We start from the raw sequence: 23,728 nt of genomic DNA, 5'->3' as shown, positions 1-23,728 counted from the left end.
CCCTGTCTGAGCCTCAGTCTCCCCTCTGTTCAGAAAGAAACATCTGCCCAGATCATTTCCACCAGCCTTTCCATGGTGACGTTGGCAGGGGCTCACCCACTGGCATGCATGTTTGTGTCCACGCGCCTGATTCTGTGTTTATGTGAGACAAAGACAGCTTAAACATGGGGAGGGTGCGGGGAAGAAGCTATAGGAGTAAGATGAGGGGTGAGGACCCAAGAAATCTGAAGTCCCCATCCCAGAGACCGCCTGCTGGCTCCACTGCTAGCCATCATCCCCTGTGCCTCCTGTGTCCTGCAGGAGAAAGTCCAAAGGCTTTAACTCACCCACCAAGTCCCTCAGTTTTCTCTCCAGGCCTTCTCCTTTGTGCCTCCAACCCATCCCATGCTCCAGTCACACAGGGCCATTGGCTTGTTCCAGCTCAGTTAGATCTCCCTCTAACATAAATACTCTTCTCCCTTGGCTCCCGACAAACTCCTATATATCCCTCAAAGCCCAGCCCCAAAAGAACCTCCTCTAGGAATTCCCTGTCCTTCCCAGCCAGAGATAACTGCCCTTTGTTCTGAGTTCCCACAGCACATGGGGCACACCTTTGTCATAGCATCAGGACCATGGAGGATGTGCACAACCAAGCACCCAATAAAAGAAACCAAAGACCAGCTTCTAGAAGCATCTGCAATCAACCCAGTGCTGCATTTATCTACAGCTTGTGCCAGCCCCCTGGGCCTTCCCCTGCCTGACACTTCTCCTTCTCCATCTCAAAAAAACAGCCCTGAGACCTAATTTCAGCTAAACCTTCGGCATGACTCTCCACTTTCAACTTCCTGAGGAGGAATCAATGGGCTGTCAAGTTTCCCAGAGCCTCTGCCACCTCCTGTGCCCCGACCCTGCCAACCCTCAAGGTCGGCGGGAGTGCTGGGGGCAGAGGAAGAAGGACCCAGCCCCCAGCGGGAAGGTTGGGTCTAGGGGTGGGGGAGGGAGGTGGCAGGCTGAGGAACTCGTAGAGAGACCTTAACAGTCACCACCTCCTTGCTTCCGACATCAAACCGTGGTTTCTCTGCCATGGGGTGGCAGGTGAGGGGGGATGCTGCTGAGGGCCCTGGGCCTAGGGAAGTGGGGCGGGCCCATGCAAAGCCCCTAGACCTGGCCTGACGGACAGGACATGCAGATCCAGGGCTCCAGTTTGCTGCCTGTCTTCCTTCCCTCCCTCCCTTCCAGGAGGTGCCACTGGCACCAGAAGGCACACCTGGGTTTGAATCGCAGGAGCCTGAGAGCGCTGGCCAGAGATGAGCAGGAGGTCACCTACTCCCAGTCCCCTTCTCCCACCTCCCTCTCACCCCAGGACCCCCCAGCTCTCAGGGCACACGCCAGCCTCCTGGCACTGTGTGGCCCTGGGGAGCCACCCCCCCACCCCAACTCTACTTGTAGAGGGAGGAAGTTGCACCAGATAGACAGAAAGGTTCCTTATCTTGCCAAGTCATGACGCAGGTGTGAGGCTGTGCAGGGCCTCAAACCCAGACGGGCCGACTCTAAAGCCCACCCTCCTAGCTACTACACCGAACACTTAAGCACCTACTGTATGCCCAAACCACATGCTGCCTTACAAAGACCATCCCCCACCACATGTCACAGAAGGGGAAACTGAGGCTCTCCCAGGGTCACATGGTCTCCAAGGGGCTGAGGTGGGACCAGCACCGAGCCCCTAGTGCCCTGAGGAGCTGCTGCAGGTCCTCGGCTGACACAGACAAGGAGCAGGGGCCAACGTGGGGCTGCAGGCCACCCAGCTCCGGAACTGCTTCCGGCTGGATGGTGACCTCCGGCAAGTCCGGCCCTTTCTAGGCCTCAGTTTTCCCGGAGGAGGTAGACAGATGAGCCCCGGAGACCTTGGGCCCTGACTCAGTGATTCTCCCAGAGGGGCACACCTGTGACAGGTGGTGACAGCCCAGCATCTGGGTTTGAAGTGGCAGCGAAGGTGGCAGTTATTCTGGTACATCCTGTGGTGTCTCCCTGCCTCCCCCAGGCAAAGACGTGTTCCCCGGGCTCCCTCGGGGGTCTACACAGAGCTGTAGTCAGCCGAGTGCGTGAGCATGTAGCTCGCGGGGGCACGTGAGTGAGCGAGTGTGTGCTTGGGCTGGGGGTGGGGAGGGTGTGCTCCTGGCCCCCCACACAGTCTGTCCCCAAGGCCCAGGTCACCTCTGACCTTCCCTCCAAACACCCTGTCCTCTGCCCTCTCCCCCACCCCTCCCAGAGCGTTAGTGCTCCGGAGTCAGAAACGGAAGCATGATTGAGATGGTACTGAGGGATTTCCTCTGTGAAGCACCTCCCAGGGGACAGACCTGGGTGGGCACTTCACAGTGAGCCTCCGCCTTCAAGGAGGGGCTGTCATTCCATGTCTGACTGGCAAGGACACGAGGCTCAGAGAGGCTGAGTGACTAACGAGGTCACACGGGTCATGGACGAGCCCAGGTTGAACCCAGACCCCCATCTCCAAGCTCTCTAGTCGCCCCAGCTCTGGGCACCCAGCCCAGGATAGAATCTCGACTCACACGCCTTGCCTTAACTGCTGCACACAGAAAAAGGGCCAAAGTGCCCAGAGAAGGACACAAAACTTAAATGTTTGTCAGTCCTGGCATCCATGCCTGGCTCTGTCACTCAAGAGCTGGGTGACACCAGGTGAACAACTTCACCTCTCTGAACGTCAGTTTCCTCATCTGTGAAATGGGAACACAACAGTACTTCTCCCGCAGGGCTGCCATGAGGAGTGGGTAAAATGACCAGCATGGGCCAGGTGCGGTGGCTCACACCTGTAATCCTAGCACTCTGAGAGGCGGAGGCGGGAGGATTGTTTGAGGTCAACGGAGTTCGAGACCAGCCTGAGCAAGAGTGAGACCCCCAACTCTACTGAAAATAGAAAAATTAGCTGGGCACAGTGGTGTGTGTATGTAGTCCCAGCTCCTCAGGAGGCTGAGGCAGGAGGATTGCTTGAGCCCAGGAGTTTGAAGTTGCTGTGAGCTATGATGAAGCCACAGCACTCTAGCCTGGATGACAGAGTAAAACTCTGTCTCCAAAAAAAAAAAGGCCACGGTGAACACGCTGTCCACGCTGCAGACACTAGGCAGGCAGGACTGGCAGCCGGGAGGCGGGAGGTTCACAGGACTGGCTCTGCCTCTGACCCACAGGCAGTTTCCACCTCAAGAAACAGCGCAAAGACACCACTACAGGAAAAGCACCAAGCCTCGCTGGCAACTAAAGAGCCGCAAATGATAAAAACTTCAAGGTGTGATGACACACTTATTAAAGTAGCAAAAGAGATGCTGGCGGGTTTCAGCTCCTGCGCTTATTAGCAGCTGGAGCTTTGGCCCTCTGAACCTCACTTTCTTCAGCTGTAAAATGGGCAATCAACACATCAGCTTTCAGTCGTCTCAAGGATTGGAAGAGATCAGGTGTGCAGGACAGTGAGCACAGTGCCTGGCACACAGCAGGCGCTCGGGCAATGGAGGTGGTGATAGTATCATTAGTCATCATTCCCGAAGGCCCCCTGAAGGCTCACCCTGCTTGCTGGGGTCCAGAAAGGGCAGGCCTTCCCTTGGGCCTCAGCTCAAATACCACCTCCCGACCACACCACCTCAAGGAAGCCCTCCTGGTTTTCCCTGTCACGGCAGCCTGCTTTCTCCTCTGCAGCCCTTGGCGCCAACAGGAGAATGTGGGCTCCTAAGGTCAGGGCTTTGTCCACCTCGCCCTCTCTTGGCCAGCTCCTCCCACTCAGCCCAAGTCTGTAGAGGGCAGCCTGGCACGCAGCAGGCATGCCATAAAAACTAATGGATGAACCAATGGTCAGACAGCCGTCTCCCCCACAGACCCAAGCTCCCTGCGGGAAGAGAATGTGTCTGCTTCTCCGTGTCTCTGGCGCCTGGCAGCACTGGACGTAGGGACACACAGTAATGCTTGCTGATTGAGAGAGTGAAGGGCCCCAAACTGTGTGTGCGTGCGTGCGTGTGTGTGCTTACGGCAACACAAAAGGGCACGGAGAGTCAGACGTTAAGGGTCACTGGGTTCTGTTTCTGTAAAGTCATTTAGGTTTGCGGTAGAAACAAGCACGTGTGCTGGTGGGGACACTAAATTCAATGGCTGCGATATACAGACCCTGTTTTGTCGATTCTAAGCCATCATCAGTTGTAAGATACAGCATTATTTTATGTGCCACCAGGAAAGCATTAAATTATGGCATGCCATGGACTCTTAACTTGAGAGATGTTAAAATATACGGAAACAAAAATTGTGCATCTTAAAGTCGAGGAAGCAAAGTGTGCGTGCACGCCTGGGGCTGCATTTCTCTAAGCTAACACCGGCCTCTTCTCTGCCCGGGCCAGCTCAGCTCTGGGCCCTGTGGCCTTCAGGCCTGTCTGTCAACCTGCCCCCTCCCTCTCACGATGGGACTCCCTTGTGGCCCTGGGGGACGGGGCTGAGCCACCGAGAGGAGAGCAGCCGAGGGATCGGATACCTAGAGCAAGGGAGGCTGGATGCTCTCCCGGTCCGTGAGGCTCCAGGAAGGGGGGCCGCGGGGTCGCAGAGCAGCACCCCGGGCGAGGTGGTGATGATGGTGGCAGTGGCGGTGGTGGTGACGCAGAGATAGTTACCGTGACCCGGAACGGCGTAGCGGCCGAGGGCTCCATGCTAGGGCTCTTCTCTGAGAGGCTGCCGGGCAGGCTGCGCCGGGAGCCCGGCCTTTCTTGGGGCGACTCTGCCAACAGAGGGGGAGAGAGAGGTTGAGCGAGAACAGCCAGGGCCACCCGTCAGGCCCTCCTGACGCTCCCATCCCGGCCGGGACTACAAGGCAAACCAGTCCCCATAAAATGGTGCAGCCACCATGGAAACAATGGGCAGTTCCCCAAAAATTAAAGACAGAATCACCACATGACCCAGCAATCCCACTCCTAGGTATGTACCCGAAGGAACTGAAAACAGGGACCCAGACAAATACCTATATGCAAATGTTCACAACGGCCAAATGGCAGCACCCAGGAGTCCCCCGACAACACCATGTGATAGGTCCATGCAGCGCACTGACATAGCACTCTAAGGAGCAAAGTTCCGATGCATGCCGCGATCCCATGAACCTTGAAAACATTATGCCAAGTACCCCAAAAGCACAAATACTGTATGATTCCTCTTACATGAAATGTCTAGAACAGGCCATTTCAAAGAGACAGAAAGTAGATTTGAGGTTACCAGGGCCTGGTGAGAGGTGAATGGGAAGTTACTGCTCAGTGGTACAGTTTCTACAAGGGGTGATGAAAGAGTTTTAGGAATGGGTCGTGGTGATGGTTGCACAAAATTGTAAATATACTGAATGCCACTGAACTGTACATATGAAAAGGTTAAAATGGCAAATTTTATGTTATACACATTTTACTATAGTTACAAAGCAAAAAAGGGAAAACAATGTTCCCCAAAGCCCACATTTCTTGTAATGTAGTGAGTTCCCTGTCACTGGAGGTATACAAGCATGCAGATAACTGAGCTATCTCCTGGGATGATGCACTGGGTGGGAGCTTGGGTGACTCCCCAAGTTCCTTGAAACGTGAGAATCTGTGATCTCTGGCGTCCAGTTCGGACCTGCTTTTCCAGAGGCTTTAAACGTGGGGGGCCCACAGTGGCCAGGCAGGTAACAGAATCGAGGGAAAATGGCAGCTGCTTGGCTCCAGCTGGTTATTGCTACACTACAACTGGGGGGCCCCGGGCACCCATAGCTTCCACGGTTCAAGAGACGCTGGAAATCTGGGTTTTTAAAAATATGAAATCGTCTGACTTTTAAATGGTGACAGCTCATTGAGAACTCTGAGCCATGGTCTGAGCACACCTATTTAGGGCCTCCCAAGTCAGTCCAGTCTGGCCACTGTCCTCACTGGTCCTCGCACCATGCTTGGCACAGGCTGCCTCTTTTCCATTGCTCCAGCTGTGGCGCCCGACAGAGCACCCCGTCCTGCTCCCCTCTGCCAGCCTGGCCCACCCTGCAGGCCCTGGAGAAGAGACCCTTGGTGAACCCCTCTGCCCCCAGATCTCAGCCCCCTTCTGGCTCCTATCTCAGCCCCCTTCTGGCTCCTATAGCAACGAGTGCACTTGAGTCTCCTGTCAATGCTCATTTGCACTGTGTGTGTGTGTGTGTGTGTGTGTGTGTGTGTGACTGCGGAACTCCTAACACCCACGCCTAAGCGGCTGCATCTCCACCTCCCAGGTGCCGTGCATGATGCGCGGTGGGAGTGCAGGTGGGGGCTGCTTGGGAAAGACTTGTTGACTCTCAAGGAAGAAAAAGGCCAGGATGCAGGATTCCTGGGTACGTGTGAACACAGGGGTGCAGAGTGAGAGGGGCAGGCCCAGGCGAACAGCTGCACATGTTCCTGTTCATGCAGACACACCCACGCTCACACCCCCAGACCCACCCAGGTACATTCTGAGGTGGGGATGTGTGCAAACACAGGACAGATGGCGAGGGTGCGCGCACAGAAAGCAGGCTTTCCAGAAGGCAGAACAGGCAGCTGGGGGCACTGTCTGCACTTTCCAGTCCATTCCCTCCGTGCAGTCACATTGGACAGGAGGCCACAGAGGCACGGACGGACAGAGCTGGGCCCTCCCCCAAGCAGGACAAGCTCCAGTCCTTAGCAGCGGCCAGTGGCAAAGCCATCTTGGGACTGGTTCAGGCCCAGCTGACCACCAGGCAGGCCCGGAGCAGGGGTTGATACCAGGCCCAGAGGACCCAGCCCTGGGCCACCTCTTCCAGAAAACCTTCCTTCCCGGATACTCCTCTGCCCAGAGACGTCATCCCTTAAGGCCCTTGCTGTCTCCCTCGTGGTATTTTCTTCTTAGAACATTCCTCACCCCTCCTCCTCCACCATCACTCTAGTCTCACTCAAGGGACACCCACTCTTTCTGGAGGTTTCCCTAGGAAATCTCTTCCCACGCTCCCTAGTTTGCCTTCATCTCTCGTCCCCTCCCACCACCCAGCCTGCCTGTGCTCTGTGACAGCACATGCCACCTCCACCTGGGGGACTGTCCGCCCATAACCTCTGTGTCCTCCTCAAGGGTGAGACAATACTCAGCCGGGCCAGCACTGGTAGCCCTGTTTTCCCAGAGCAGACACTGAGGCTCGGGGAGCAGTCGCTAGCCCAAGGTCACATGCTAGCGAGGGGTGGGGCAGGAATGAGGGCCCGGGTGGGTCAGGACCCCGAGTCCATGACTCCTGCACACTCAGCACCCTCGGTCCCAACATCCAGCCGGGGGACCAACACGCAGTGGGTTCTCAGGGCTCAGTCCTGGCGTGCAAACTTTAGCCGGAGGCAGACCCCTGCGTGCAGCCACCTCTCCAGAGCAAGGGGTAGAGACGGGAGCTGGGCAGTGCCAGGCTCAGTCAGGGCCTGAGCCCAACGGCTTCTAACCCCCTCAGTGCCCTCAAAGAGCATGGACCCCTCACTCTGGCACCCAAGCCCACCCTCTCTGGCTTCTTCTCTTGCCAACCAGCTTTGCTATACCTGCCATGATGCAGGGAAGTCCCATTTCCATGCAGTCCTCTCTGCCTAGAATTCTCTCCCCCTGGAGAGCCTCCTGTGGGAACTCAGTCCTCCTTTGAGCTCTGGGGTGATGCCCTCAGGATCATCACTTTAGGCAGAATGACCCACAGTCCCCCACATCAGTCAGCCTTGCAGACTTACTACTTGTCTTCTTGGCAGGAGGATGGGTCGTCTGTTTCCTGCCCCCGCCCCGAGCCAGGCACCTAGCAGTGCTCGGTCAAGGTCCATCAATTCAACCAACAAATATGGGGTCCCCACTGCAGGCTTGGAACCTGGGTGCTAGAGTCAGACCTGCCCCACAGGGCTCTTGAGATCACCAGGACAACAGGAGCTGAAGATTCTAGGATCGACCCTCCGTCTCCCGAGACACACATACATACATCCACGCACACACATACTTGGCCATGCCTTCCTGGGTAGGTGGGCCCTCCCGACTCTAGGGAAGAGGCACATGGAGTCACCAGGTAGGACACAGGTGCCCAGTGAGGATGTCTTTCCTCTGGGACCAAGACTGATGATCAGGACCCGCCCAGAAGCCTGCCTCTCGGAGGATTGCCTGGTCCAAACTCCCATTGCACAGATGACGAAGCTGAGACCAGAGGGCAAGAAACTTGTCTGTGATCCCCCAACCCAACAGGTCTATAGCATAGACCCTCAAACAGCCTTAAACTTCAGTTCAGAAGCCCTGGCTACATTCCCTCTGCAGGGAAGGTAGGAACCCCAGCAAGGAGGCTGCAGGGTGGGATGGGATCGGAGTCCACTTTCCCTCCCTCGCAGAGCACCTGGCTCTCCTCCGTGACCTCCGAGCCTCCCGTGCCCAGGGCAAGGCCCTGTGCTCCACAGGAAGCTGGAGGGAAACCCTGGTACCTTCCCAGGTCTCTTCCATTTGGTTCCCAGTCCCATTCTCCACTTTTCCCCACCTGCCTGCCTTCTGCTCCAGAGCCCTGACCTGAATAGACTGTACCGATCGAGCTTCTGGGCCCTCAGCTTCTGTGGGGTTTGGCCAGTAGAGCGCCTTGGCAGGAGACCAGGGAAGGGAAGACAGTCGCCTGGGCTCCTGCCTCCCTCCACGGAAGGTCCCAGCCACTGTCAAGGTGTCCCTGTTTCCCAGGTCCTCGCCTTCCAGTAACCACATTCCCCCTCCTCCTTAGGGGCCCAGAGGTGCAGCCCTGGCTGGCACTAGCCCTGGGGTCTGCACTACCCCTGCGGTTCCCCACACCTGCCCACACCTGCCCACACCTTCACAATCAGGACCTCTAGTAAGCACTCCTCAAATCACCCTAGCCTCAGTGCATCTGCCTCCCACCGGACCTCTGACTGATCCACCAGGTGGGAACTCAATGCCCCGCGAGCCACTCATGGAGCTGACGGGCCCTCCTTCACCTGCAGATGGGGAAACAGGCCCTGAGAGAAGCTGTGACATGCCCAGGGTCACACTGAACACCAGGGGCTGAGTCTGGGCCAGGCCAGGCTACCCCCTGACCCAGCACCCCAGACAGCTTCCTCAAGGAGCCCGCAGCCCGCTGCAAGCTCTAAACACAGACTTGATAATAATAATCACATGGATCGCTGGGTTCTGGACTGATGTTTCTCAATTTTTTTTCATTATCACTCTCCCTAAGGAGTCTTTTTAGGTACTTTTTCCTAGTTTCCTCTCCATAAAATTTTAATATCAAAGATATACAGTGTGTTTTATGTACTACTGTATGTACATTGGGCTTTATACAGAAAAAAGTGAGATTTTTCACCCCCCACCCCAAGAACCGGTGCACTTGGGGGCAACATTGCCCCCGGTGAGAACGCATGTCTGGACCCTTGCAAATACAATCCCACGTGACAACCTGGACAGCTACAGTGAGCTCCATTTTCCAGTTGAGGAAACTGAAGCTCCAAGAGGCAAAAGTGATTTCTTCAAAAAGTCCTCCAGGGAGGAAGCGAGAGTATATGCTGAGAGTCCCTTAAAGTGTCCCCAAACCCATACTTAGGGCCTCAGAGAAGGCAGAGGGGACCTGAACCATGAGGTGAGGGAAGGGGCCAGGCTGACACTAGGAAACTGGATTCAACCCTGACTGCTGTGTGTCTCCAGGCCTGCCCCCTGCCCTCTCTGAACCAATTTATCATCAACCCAGTGAGTCAGAGAGCAAGAGAGAGCAGTAACCATCTCCAATCCTGACCATCAATTAAAAAAATAAACATATTTTAAAAACAACCCTCTATTTTACATAGGAAAAGAAGGCAAGGAACTGATCCCGAGTCCTAACTGCTCAGAGTCCTAGATACAAGCATGCTGCCTTTGATTTGGCCCCATGTCTTTTCTAATCTGGGCCAGTGGACACTGCGAGGCTTGGGCCTCATGCCTCCAAAGCTCTAAGCAACAGAGCTGGTACAAGCAGACTCCCAGAGAGGTGAAGGAATCCACTAAGATCACACAGCATGGAGGTGGCATCTATAGGGACAGATCGCAGGAAGGGAGACCCAGTGGTCTCTTAAGAGTCTCCCTGAGAACTCAAAGCATGGTCCAGCAGCCTTTCTTCAGCTCAGATTCATTGTGTGACCTCTATATGACCCCCCTGGGCACAATTAGGCCATGGGACCAGCTGATCCTGGGTCCCCTTTCCACTAGGAGGATGAAAGAGTCTCCATGTTGCCAGGAAGACTACGCTGTCTGGAAGCCACAGCAGAGAAATGCATTTTAACCTTCATGTGTTTGCAAAAAAATAAATAAAATAAAATCGGTTTCATTCAAATGCTGCTGGCTTGGTTGCCATGGATACCACCTAATCATGAAGGATGACTGTTACTTGTTCCCATGGAAACACAGCGGCCTGAGGAACATCCTGTAATTTCAGACAAGACACCAAATTTCAGTTGTCGGGTTGCACTGCCCAGATCTTAATGCTTAAAAGCAGGTAGAGGCAGCAACCTCTAATGTTGGTGTCAGGAGGAAAGAAGTCAGCGAGGGTGTAGAAAGAGGAGGTGCTGGATGGGGGTGTATGTATGTCCTCCACAGTGATCAGGAAAATGCAGATTAAAACTACCAGATACCATTTCAACCTGTTTTGGAAAAGTTCTAGACCAGTCCAAAATTACAAAGAAATTAATTAAAAGAATAAAAAAGAAACCAGTCCAGAAATTTAAAAGAACTGTGATCCCAAATGTTGGCAGAGATGCATGGAACTCTTTCATCACTGCTGGCAGAGTGAGAAGGGTTTGGAGAACAATTAGATAAGAGCCAGTAGAAACCAACAACACGCATTTTCTGGGACCAGAAATTTCCCTCCTACATGTCCAGTCTAGAAAAAACGCTTCATCCTAGGCACGTGGAGATCTGTGCAAAGATGTTTACTGCAGCAACATTTGTTTGTAGTAGCAAAAAGTTGGAAGCAACCAAAATATCCACCCACAGTAGAATGGATGAATGTCCCTTGGGACAGGCTTTCGGTAGAATACTACACAGCAAGGAAGAGGGGACCACTCTCAGTGTCTCTAGTGACATGGAACACAATGGCACCACAAAGGACCTAGATCTACAGGGATCAACGTGAACAAACCTCAGAAATGTGATGCTGAGTGAAAAAAAATCAGTTGCAAAAGGACACACAGCCTGCAATCCACTTACATACATTTTTTCACAGGAATGTTCATAGCACCTTTATTTTTAACAGCCCAAAACCGGAAGCAACCAAACACCCTTCAGTAGGCTAATGGTTAATCAAACTGTGGTACATCCATACTGGGTAAGGTTTTATAGAATAATGCCCCCCCCAAAGAAATCCACACCCTGATTCCAAGAACCTGTGACTATGTTACCTTACATGGCAAAAGGAACTTCGCAGATGTGATTAAGGATCTTGAGATGGGAGATTATCCTGAATTATCTAAGTGAGAACAACCTAATTACATGAGTTCTTAAATGTGGAAGAAGGAGGCAAAAAGGTGAGTCAGAGAAACACGCAATGAGGAAAGAGGCAAGAGAGGTTCTAAGCATGGGAGGAACTCGAGCTGCCGCTGCTGGTTTTGATGTGGACAAAGGTGGTCACCGGCCAAGGAGCCCCTGGGTGGCCTCTCTCTGGAAACCAGAAACGGCCCTCAGCCGACGGCCAGCAAGAAAATGGGGACCTCAGTCCTACAACCATACGGAACTGAGTTTTCCTAAGGAGGAATTAGCAATGAAATGGGCTTCTCCCTAGAGCTTTCAGAAGGGACCGCAGCCTGCTAGCACCTTGATTTTGGTCTGGCAAGACCCGTGTCAGAGTTCTGACTTACACACCCGTGAGATAACAAATCTGTGATGTTTACGATGCTAAGTTTTAACTTGTCACAGCAGCCATAGAAAACGAACACACATGCCGTGGACTGCTACTCGGCAATAAAAAAGGAATGTGCTATTGATAGTCACCACTGGGATGGATCTTAAAGGCACTATGCCGAGGGGAGCAAGGCAGTACCGCAAGGTCGCATGGTGTACGATTCCACGCACTCGGCATCTCTAAGGTAAGGCAATGGAGACAGAAACCAGGTGAGGGGTCGCCAGAGGTGAGGGATGGCGGGGTAGGCAGGTGGGTGTGATCACAAAGGGGCAGCACAGGGCGGTCTTTGTGTGATGAAGTAGTCCTGCATCCTGATGGCAGTGCTGGTTACACGAATCTACACGTGACACAATGGTAGAGAACCACACACGGGCATCCTACCAATGTGCAAAAAGGTAAGGTGAGAAAGGGAAAAAAAAGCATCCTCTGACATCCAGAATCTAGCCCACCATGTCATTCTCCTTTCCGACATAATCTCGCAAGATACAAACTCAGACAAGGTTACTCTGAGACTATGATAAAGTGAGATGAAACAAGGTCAGTTCGTAATTTTGTCTAAGCCACCCTCAAAGACAAAGTCACTGTGCCACCCACAAAACACCCAACATCCCCCTCTCTTGGCCGAAATGAGTGGCTGCCACTGCACCAGCAACCACAGCCTGAGCCCCACGCTAGTCTCCTCTCCCTAGAGATTAAGGCTCGTGATACCTGACCATAGAATGGCCTCCCTGCTTCCTTAGACCACCCCCAAATCACCCAACCAAAGCCCAAATCCTATAATAGGTTCTTTCTAACACACTCTTGCTCTCCTTTGCCGCAGTGAGTAATAAACGCAACTTGTTCAATTAGAGGAGTATTCCTGGTGGGTCTCCGGCTGGAGGGCACTGAAGCTGTAGGATCCATCCTACAGTTATGTAAGATGCAACCACCAGGGAAAACTGGGTCCACAGGACATCTCTGTACCGTTTTTTGCAACTGCCTGTAAATCTGTAATTATTTTGAAATAAAAAGTTAAGGTTTACCATGGACCCTTTAGGCTGAAATACATTTGCTATCTATGTGATTAAACAAGTATGACGTTACTTTCTGTTTGTGCGTGTGTGTGCAGTTACACACAAAAAAATCAGACACAGTAGTCAAAAACTTATGAGAGGTTCTTCTTGGAGAGTGGGAGGGGCTATGAGTGGGAAGAGATGACTGTACCCTTTCCTGAATGAAAAATAATTAAGACTTCCGAAAACTAATAGCAAGATTAAAATATAAATAGATGATATAATGACTCAGTACAAATTGTATCCTCTGAATACATCTGAAGAGAAAAGAAAAGAAGGGAAAAAACAAAATCAGAAAACAAAACAAGACATGAAAATCAATAATGTCCCAAATAACCAGGCAGAAAAAGTGCATCAGGAAAGTCCAAAGATCAGAAACAAACCTGTGGGTGCCAGAACACAGCTCCCAAGCCTGGAAATCCGACTAGCGCTCCCTGAGAAAGTGGCCAGGTGAACGGGGCAGGGAGCCAAAGGTAAAAACACATGCAACAAGTCACACGATCTTCAGATTGCTAGAACTTTCCAGGCAGAGTGGTCCTGCTTAGCCTCTGTGTACATCTTTGTGTGTGTGTGTGTTGGGGCAGGGGTAAGGGTGTGAGGGAAGTACGTCCACGCTGTTATTACCCACTTTGCACACACATAAAGAGTGTGTTTGCTGAAATACCGCATTGGTAAGTCGGGAGGTCTCCTGTCTCCCACTCAACACTTGTTCTAGTTCAGCCTTTGGTCATCCATCTCTGGGACGGGGAAGAGAGGTGTTCAGTTTAGAGCTTACTAAACCTTACCTACCTGCGGTAGGCAAAATAATGGCCTCCAAAGAGCCTGCATTCTAATCCCTGGAACCTGTGACTATGTTGCCTTTTGCGGCAAAAGGGACTTTAGAGATGTGACTAAGCTAAGGATCTCGAGATGGGGAGATTATCTTGGACTACCAGGGTGGGCCCAGTGTAACCACAAGGGTCCCCGTAAGAGGTGCAAAGGTCAGAGAAGGCGACGTGATGACGGAAGCAGAGGTGGGAGTGACGTGGGGCCATCACACAAGGAACGCCGGCAGCTTCTAGAAGCTGGAAGAGCAAGGACACAGACTCTCCCCCAGAGGCTCAAGAAGGGGTGCAGCCCTGCCAGCACCTTGATTTTAGCCCCGTGAAACCGATTTCAGACTTCTGTCCTCCAGAATCGTAGGATGACAGATTTGTGTTGTTTTAAGGCACAAATGTGTGGCTAATTTGTTACAGCAGCCGTAGGAGACTAACATACCGACGGATGAAGGGGCAACATGTTTTAGTTACGTTAAGGTAAGAAGGGAGGGTTAGAGATTCAGATCGTCGGCTGATGCAGGACTGTGGACTCTCACAGGCTCTCAGCTCTCCTCTTCCAAATCTACAGCTGCCTTAAAAGGAGAAGAGCTTCCTGATAGAAATATATTTATCCCCATGTATAATGTAAGCTTCGTTCTTTCTCCACAATACACTTGTTATCAAAAGCACGTGTGAAAGGGCTTGAAAACCACAAAAGTATATGGTACGTTTGGTGCCTGTTTCATAATATAGCTGGGAGATGTTTTCACATCTGCACAGAGAGTACGTCATCCTTTAATACAGTCACTTGGCACTGTACATTTTATCCTGAGTATAGACACTAATTACGTCAATAATACTTCTTTAGGGTATATAAGTTCTAATTATAGCAGTCCAGAGGGAACCATGATTAACAAAACCTAAATATTCAGCTATATCATTAGATTCATCTACTTTCTTTTTCATTTCATTCATTATAAACTTTTTTGACCCCAAATTCCACCTCAGTACTTAATGTTCTGCACTCTTCATTTTTTCTTAAAAACCTATATTATTAAATTAGAATAACATGGCTATATGAAATAACAGGCTTATTTTTTCCAACAAATTAAAATAGGCATAAAGTTTTAAGTCTGTATGCAGTTTCCATATAATTTTAAAACTTTCTTTACCTTTCTGTATTTGGCAACTTTGGAATTCAAATTTTAAATTATCTCCAAGTCCTACTTTAATGACTTAATACTAAAGCAAAACTGAATTTCAGTCTTTTGTGTAATTTTTAGACTCAGAAACAGTTGACTCATAGATTGTGTATCATATCCTATATGGGACATGAGGTTATAATTTGGGAAAACAACAGAGCAGATCATTTTATGTTCTAGAATAGATCATCATTTTATGTTCTGGAATAGATGATTTTATGTTCTCAAATAGGAAGCCGGGGGGAAGGGAAACCAATGCAAACATGGAGCTCACGCTGCCTGCTGTGCCATGAGTCACAGCAGCCTTTGTCTCTGACCCAGGTGTGTCATGTCTTCTGCCAGCACCCGTGAAATTCTTCCTGTCTAACTTGATAGATGCTGCGAGTAGGGTAAAATCTCAGACCCTTCATAGTGATTAACCAAGAGAATCAAAACATACTTAGCAAATTTAACATGTACGAGACTAACAACTAATAAACACTGCTGAGAGGTAATAAAGAAGATCTAAAGAGATATACCGCATTCAAAGGCTGGAAGATTCAGTATTGTTAAGATGGCATTTTTTTTTCCCAAACTGATTCAATGAAAATCCCAATCAAAATCCCAGCAAGTTTTTCAAAGACACTGACAAGCTGAATTTTAAATTTAGATGGCAAAGCAAAGGACCTAGAATAGTCGAAACAAACTTGAGAAAGAAGAAACAGGTTGGGGGACTCATATTAACTGGTTTCAAGATGTACCTTGTAGTCTTGAAATATAGCTATGTAAACAAGACAGTGTGGCATTAGCATAAGGGTGAACATACAGATCAACGGAACAGAATAGAGAGTCCAGAAATAGACCCACACATACATGGTCAATTGATTTTCGAAAAAAGTGCCAAGGTAAATTGATGCTGGAAAAGATACGTTTTTCAACAAATAGCGCTAGAACAACTGCTGTCTGTATGTAATAAAAATGGATCACCAGGAAATGTGGAGAAACAGATTTAAGAGAGATGATGACTGTGCCATGTATTTGTATTTTTATCCTAAAACCCGACTCCTGAAGTAAGAAACGTCAGCTCCAACTTTAGTAGGAGAAAACTGAGGTTCAGACCAGGACCACACAGCTAGGAAACACTGACAACAGGTTTCAAGCCCAGGTCTGTCTGCATCTAAGGGTCACCCACTACGCAGACAAGTCCAGCTGCAGAGAAGCCAACAGGTCCGAGGAACTCTGGAAGCTGAGTTTTCTCCCTCCTCTTGACCCCTCCCCACATTCCAGGGCCCATCCCAGCCTCAGCTACAAGGCAGGAAGGGATGAGGGATCTCCCCTTTGATTTCACATTTTGTTCTCATGATGTCAGGTTTGGGGAGGGGAAGAAGCCCCGAGGCCATGGAACTGTAAGAGCCTATTGTCCCTCCAATGGAACTAGGATCCCACTTCAAAGGGTCTGTACTCAGGATGTGGTTCAGAGTCAGTGGAGGTTGCCACAGATGCGTGGGCTGGGGGTCCGGTGGAAGAGAGACATGAGACAACCCTGGAGGGCTGAGCATCCAGGCCACCCATCCCTGCCCCAAGGATTAGAGCAGTTGGGGGCAGGGCACAGCAGATCCCCAGAGGGGACCTGCAGGGGTCTGGCTTGGAGCTGGCACTTAGGAGTTGGGAGGCAAGAGCTGCAAGAAGCATTCTTCCCAATTATACCCCAGGATGCTGTGTAGGGCCTTTGCAAAGGGACAATGCAAGGGTTCACTCACTCCTTGGCCTCTGGTTGGCCACATTAATAGTCCAGTATAAATCCTACAAACTTTTCAGCATATGGAGACCTTGTCACCAGCTCTTCTTTATGCCCCTCCACCTGAGCCTCTTTTCTGTTTGTTTGTTTGTTTCTTTTAGGGGCTAAGACCTGGGAACACCTGAGCCTCTTAACTGCTGCTTTCGACAGCGCGTGCTTCCTGTTCCTCATCCTGAGATGCACCTCACTTCCAAAAATCTCTGGATTTCCTGGACACGCCAAGGATTAATTAACTGGCCCAAAGGCTTCTCTCATCCCTGAGTTTCTTTTTCCCCCTTTGCTTTCTGAGGATTTCTAGTAATTTTAGTCCGCAGTGTCACCTTCTCCATGTTTATTCTGGAGTTTTCCCCCCGCAATTCTTCTCTCTGCAGCTGCAGGGCCCATTCCAGGGCCAGCAGACAGCTTGCTTTTATTCTGTGCTGCTGGAACTCAGGTACGTAAGGAGGTCCCATGTGTTTGCTCCTCTCTGCGGTGTGCAATTTCTCTATATCCATTTTTAACTTTTTTTTTTTTTTTTTTGAGACAGAGTCTCACTTTGTTGCCCAGGCTAGAGTGAGTGCCGTGGCGTCAGCCTAGCTCACAGCAACCTCAAGCTCCTGAGCTCAAGCGGTCCTCCTGCCTCAGCCTCCCGAGTAGCTGGGACTACAGGCATGCGCCACTATGCCTGGCTAATTTTTCTATATATATTTTTTTGGTTGTCCATATAATTTCTTTCTATTTTTAGTAGAGACAGGGTCTCGCTCTTGCTCAGGCTGGTCTCGAACTCCTGACCTTGAGCGATCCACCCGCCTCGGCCTCCCACAGTGCTAGGATTACAGGCGTGAGCCACCGCGCCCGGCCTCTATATCCATTTTTAAAACACACAATGCAATACTACATATTTGGAAGCAGATGCATATGCTTCTGTGTAACAGCACAAAGCACGCGTGGGCGGGACACTCACCACCTTTAGGTGCCCGGCTATCCCTGCAGAGAGAGCAGGTGGATTTAGCTGTATCTCGGGGGTCAGCAAACTTTTTCCATAAAAGGCCAGATAGCAAATATTTCAGGCTTGCAGGGCCAGCCATATGGGCTCTGTCTCAACGACTCAACTCCGCTGTTGTAGTGTGAAAGCAGCTATAGACAATACATAAATGAATGCACATGACTGGGTTCCAATAATACTTTATGCATGGACACTGAAATGTGAATTTCATATATTTTTTCATGTTATAAAATAGTATTTTTTTACTTTTTGTTCCAATCATTTAAAACGGTAAAAACTGTTCTTAGCTCACAGGTCATATAAAAATAAATGAGGGGCTGGGTTTGGCCAGTGGGCCCCACGTTGTTGACTCCTTCCACACCCGAACCATTTTATTTCTAAGAAAGAAAGACAGAAATAAAAGAGAAGAGAAGAGAAACAGGTATGGCAAGGTCAATATCTGTTAAACCTGAGAGGTAGGTGCACGGGCGTCTGCAGGATTATTTTCTATGCTTTCCTGTACTTTCAAATATTTTTGAATTTTCAAAACATTAAAGAAAAAGGTTGGAAATAACCCCCAATGCTGCCAGAGCTTATCAGTGGGTGCTAGATTAAAGGTGATTTTTATCTTCTTCTATTCTGTAATACGTATTTATTGCTTTTTGTCATCCTAGGAGTTGGGGTGGGGATACTAACATAAACATTATTTTTTTTTAAAAAAGTGGATGGAGGAATTTGGCCCATAACTGGTGGTCTGTCCTTTGGGGACCTTCTATAATATAAGACCTCTCTGGAATGTCCCCATGAAGGGCTGTCCCATCCCCTCCAGCCAGAGTGCTGTAAAACAGGCTCCTCCCTCTACAGACAGCGTGGGGTTGGGGGTGGGGGGCATTGTGCACAGCCTGGGTTCTCCGAAGCTCAGGCTCCCAGGAGAGCTCAGAGGCTGCTGAGGATGGGGAGGGGCACTCAGGCCCCACCTGCTTGCTGCTAATGTACAACTTTGAACAGGTTCCTAGATACCAGGTGGAGTTGAGACTGTATGGATAGTTAATGGGAAATCCAAGCTCATTTAAAACCTCCATTCCCACCAAACTTCAGCACTGTCCAATTCTGCATGCCACTCCCCACGAATTGACCCCCGCAACCTCCAATACCTTTCCCACCTTCCCTTAAAGCTGCTCCCCAAAGGAACCCTCCTGCCCAGACTGGTGCCACCCACCCTGCAGCATCGGCACCCAGAGCAGGCTGCCAGCCGTGACCATGACTCTACTGGGCCCCCCAGCCCAGCCCAGCCCAGCCCTCACTGACCCCTGCTCTTCACTTAACCTGTCTGAGCCTCAGTTTTCTCATCTATAAAATGGAGCTGATAAGGGTATCTGTGAGAACGAGGATTGAATGCACTGATGCACGTAAAGGACTTAGGAGAACACCTGCCACTGTGTAATTATTATTATTCCTGTTATTTTCAAATTCCTGCCTTTGATTCCGTGTGGCCTGCCAGGGGGAGTCCTCCCCTTTTGGTGCACCATTCAAGGCCCGGTTTACCTTTCCAGTAATACCGTCTGCTAACCTGCTTGCGGAACTACCTTCCTCTGAGCTCTCAGGGTCTGCGGGTGAGGCTGGCTTTCTCCTCCATGGCAGCCCCTGGCACAGAGCCTGCACACAGTAGGAGGCTCACTAAGGCTCTGCTGCTCTGAACAAGTACCAGTTAGACTTGCAGCAGCCTCTGGGGGAAAGGATGCCAAGAAACCATCTGGATGGCTCCAATCCCCATTGGCATCACACTTTACTTCTAGATCAGCCCTAACAGACTTGCAATCAAAACCCTCGGGCTTTGGATGAACAATGACAATTTGCCAAGCCTACAGTGATACCCCATGTTGTGTCATATCTGTTGGTTACATGTGCTTCTGAGCCCAGAGATGTTCAATGACTTGTCTGAAGTCACACAGCATTTATGGCCCAGTCAGGACTCCTGCCCCTTACACACTCCTGAGCCAAACTCAGTGCCCCTAGAATAGAAATATAAATGGATAGAAAACTACTTTTTTTCTAAGACTGTTCCAGATTACCAACTTATTGGTTTCCAGTGTCCAAATTCAGGCTCCACAAATCGCCACGCCAAGGGGGACACCAAGCAGGAGCCATCTCTGACTGCCTGGCACCCTCAGGCCCCACTCTCTCCTCTCTCCCCCTCGCCCCCATCAGCCGAGGGCCTGGGGGAGGGTGGCAGAGTCTCACAGCCCCCAGAACTTCCTCCCTGCACTCTGCCTTCTGCATGTCACAGCCGTGTCGGCACATCACCTCCAAAGGCCAAGGAAAAAGAAACATTAATAACACAGCCCAGATGCCGGCAGAACTCTCCGGTCTGTCAGGGAGAAGAGAAGAGGGAAATAAAAGCTAACAAGACTTCCCAAAGCAAAAATCCCCAAACCACCTCTCGGTACCCGGCAGCTGTCAAAGGCAACACAGGAGCCTGCTGAAGGGGGGAACCCACCCCAAATAGGCCCAGGCAAGCAGGTGTGGAGTTGATTCACAGACCGAGCACTGCCGCAATTCCAGGGGTCTGACGGGCGTCCCCAGCGGCGCTTCTCTGCTGACGCACAGGTGGCCTGTCTAGACCAAAGAACCAAGCCTGTCTTTGCCGAGTACCGAGCCTACGCTTTTTTTTTTTCTCATTATTATTATTTGGAGGGCTATTGAGATTCCCCTCGCTTCCTTATTTATGCAATCAGGGGAAATCACAGCACAGAGAGCTGCTTCCAAACTGAAGGCCACATGGGCCAATTTCGGATGGATAATTAAATATTGAACAAACGCTGAAATGCCTCTACTGGATCGGATGGCTAAAAATAACCACCCGCCACTCCTCGCGCGGGCACGCGCTGCATGGGCATCTCGGCAGCTCATCCCAAATCCTCCTCCCAGCAACTGTCAAGCACAACCCCCTTCCCAGGGAACAGCAGAGGGGCGGCAGGAACCGACTCCCCAAATACCTACTTAACAGAAAACAAAACTTCAGCTCCCAGCAAGCTCTGAATGTTCCTGACCAGGAAATACTCTCCCTTTCCTGACATTTAACCAAGTGGCCCCGAGAGGAAGGTGCAAGGGAAATATCACAGCCATTGCTTTTCTCTTAAAAATAGTCAAAAGGCTTCGTGTCGTTTCTAAAGCAAAACACGTATGCAGTTCACAATGTGAGCACGTGTGCGTCGAGCTACACAGGAGTTCAATCCCCATTCTCTCACCTGAGAAGACCAAACAAGGAGCCCATCTGCCTCAGTTTCCCCATCTGGGCGAACCTTAGGAAAAGCAACACTAAAGTAGGATGCAGAGCGGTCTGGGTTCCAGACCTGGATCTCTCATTAACATCTTTAGGTAACCTTGGGCAAGTGGTCTTAGTTCTGTGGGCCTCAGTTTCCCCAGCTGTCAAGGGAATAGCTGGCTCCTGGTACTGGAGCTGCAAGAGGCCGTGAGTTTCCATCCCTGCAACCTCCCCAGACAGCAGCTGGGCCAAGCAGGCTCCCAGCCCCTCCCTACCACCAGTAAGCACAGAATTAGATGCAGCAGGGACAGAGCATCCAGGAATCGGAACTCTAAACCTGGCCCGCTGAGACAAGAGCACACCCATTCCAGTGCTCTCTGAGTCACAGCAGCCAAGAAAGGAGGAGGAAGCGCCGGGCTCCTGAGTGTGAGCTTTGGAGCCCAGCGGCCTGGGTTCAAACCTTGCATCTTACAACCAATTATTTCACCACCACGAGCTCAGTTTCCTCACCCGGCAAAGGAAAGTAGCGATAATTACCTCCACTTTCCAGGAGAGCCGGAGAGTTAAGACGAGATGAGAGATGATCGGGGAAGGCTCCTGGCACAGGGCCGGGCACACATTTGGGTTGGTAAAGGCAAGCCACTCTCCTCCTCATTATTAAAGGTGCTGAGGATGAGCCGGGAGGCACAAGAGCCAAGAGGCTGACGTTCCAGCAGATTAACTGGGGCCCCGGGCCTCCCTCCAGCACCTGGAGAGCTCTGGAGAGGGGGCTGTCTGCCCAGCTCTGGGGACCTCACACCAAGGGGGGCTGAACCCTCAGCACTAAGGGACTTGGTGGAGAAACAGGGCTGAGGCCCTGAGACCTGGGACCTGCCAGGGAAAGGGCATGGTCGACAGAACACGAATGACAGCAGGATCCAGGGGCAGAGGCTGGGCCGGGGGAGGTCCCACCTGAGCTATCCCAGGCAGGGGGAGGAGGCAACCAGGAGGAATGACTCCCTCCAGAGGCCGGTGGGTCACTCCGCTGCCTCTCTTCCAAGTTATGGCCAAGACTGTGGGATATAATGGCTGTGAACACCCAAGGCGTCACTGGCTGTGCAAATCAGACAGATGGGGAGGAAGCTTTCTCAAAGCCAAGGCCTGACCTCAGCAAGGTCTGCCCACGCGTGGATAGCAAAGTGGAGCTGGGCCCCACCATTTCTGAGCTTCATGACTTTGGGCAAGGCTCTCACTCTCTGGGCCTGTTTCTTCACCTACAAAATGATGATAATACCAGCATCCATCTCACAGGTTGTTCTGAACACTGAATCAGATAAGGTAAGTTCAAAGTTAAGCTCACTGCTGGGTACTGAGCATGCACTCAGCAAACAGGAGGCATTTTTACCCTTACTACATGCCCTGAGAGGGAGTGAACTCCCCAGTCCTTGAGGTACGTAAGGGCAAGGAGGGACTAGAGAAGCTGGAACCAAGCCCCAAAAGAGGGATTGTGTCGCAGCAGGAACAGAGGAAGAGACAAGGCGGAAAAGGGTATAATGATGATTTCAGAGGTCTTGTCCAAGGCAGAGGTAGAAAGCCAGGCCTTGGGTCCTCGGGGGGACATTTGAGGACTAAGGGACCACAAGATACACCCAGCCCCCAACCTCAGGGCTGTTCTCAGGCTTGTCCAACTCACGGGGTCTGAGCTGTTGCCCCAGAGGCCTCTCGGCAGATCTCATCAAAACCAGGGGCCCCCAGAGAAGTTGCAGCACCTGCCCCTCCATATGGTGGCACACAGGTCCTTCCCTAACCACTCTCCCTGTTAGAAACCGGTTGCATCAAACCATCCTCCCCCACCATGTCACCAAGATACAGGGCCATGCAACAGGGGTATGTGTAGGCGTGAAGGAGAACCTGACCATCTCAGGATAAAAACATCCACCAAATCCCCAGCACCAGGCACAGCCTGGCATGTGGCTGGACCCCTAGAAAAACTCAGATGAAGACATGAAGAAAAGAATCAAAACTGCCTACAGGCATGAGTATGGGCATTCCAAGAAGTCCTGACACAGGAGACAGAGAAGGATTAGCCCCATTTGACAGATGGGGAAACTGAGGCCCTGCGATGTGTCCAGAGTCATACAACCAGTTCATGGCTGAGCTGTGACCAGAGCCCCTGTCTCCCACTAACCACTGCTCTGCCCTCCAGAAAGAGCCCTGTGTCCCAGTACACCCCAACGAGCTGGCCTCTACAGCTGACTGGGGGCTTGGCAAGGGCTGAAGCATGTGTGATTCATCTCCCTGTGAAGCCCAGCACATCGCAGGCACCCAAGAGGTGTCTGCTGGCTAAATGGATGGGCCAGAATTTTATCCAGGGCTAGAGGAAAACTTCTATTTCTCCTAGCAGCCCTGGGGGATCAGACAGGTCAGACAGACAAAGCTTTTCCTGATCTTGGTGTGGGTAGGTGGGGAGGCACCCTGGCTGGTGACGGGTACCCTTCTGGGGATAGGAGTCCCCCCAAATCCATGGACTGTGACCAGCCTTCCAGTGGACTCAGGGGCACAAGGCACAAAGGGAAATGGCCAGATGGCCCTCACCCTCCAAAGGCCACTGTTTCTACCCTGCCTCTGGCTATCACCAAGCTTCATGCCTTCAACAGCTGGTCTCCCTCCACCCATTCTTCAGATGGAGAAACTGAGGCCTAGGGAAGGGAAGAGCACCCTCATTGGTCAAATCTGGGAGGTTGCAGATGCCATCCCTCGCTCGCAGCCCTGCCAAGGTCAAAGTCCTGCTCCCAAGTCCACCGTGAGCCCCCTTCC

The 23,728-nt window shown here is 51.3% G+C and overlaps 1 protein-coding gene across 4 annotated transcripts in view; it reads right to left on the bottom strand.

Moving 5' to 3' along the window:
• Positions 1-23,728, bottom strand: part of DAB2IP (DAB2 interacting protein) — a 188,439-nt gene that overhangs the window by 95,559 nt on the left and 69,152 nt on the right. For 2 of the 4 annotated variants that reach the window (XM_069476743.1, XM_069476742.1), the window contains exon 2: positions 4,638-4,741. In XM_069476743.1, coding sequence (XP_069332844.1) covers positions 4,638-4,741 — 104 coding nt within the window. Of the gene's footprint in view, positions 1-4,637; positions 4,742-23,728 lie in introns of those variants that run through there. The other 2 variants (XM_069476746.1, XM_069476747.1) reach the window with 2 other exon arrangements.

Source organism: Eulemur rufifrons, chromosome 7, assembly GCF_041146395.1.
Source record: "Eulemur rufifrons isolate Redbay chromosome 7, OSU_ERuf_1, whole genome shotgun sequence".
NCBI lineage: Eukaryota > Metazoa > Chordata > Mammalia > Primates > Lemuridae > Eulemur > Eulemur rufifrons.
The sequence above is the reverse complement of the archived record's forward strand: the minus strand, read 5'-3'. Positions and strand labels throughout refer to the sequence as shown.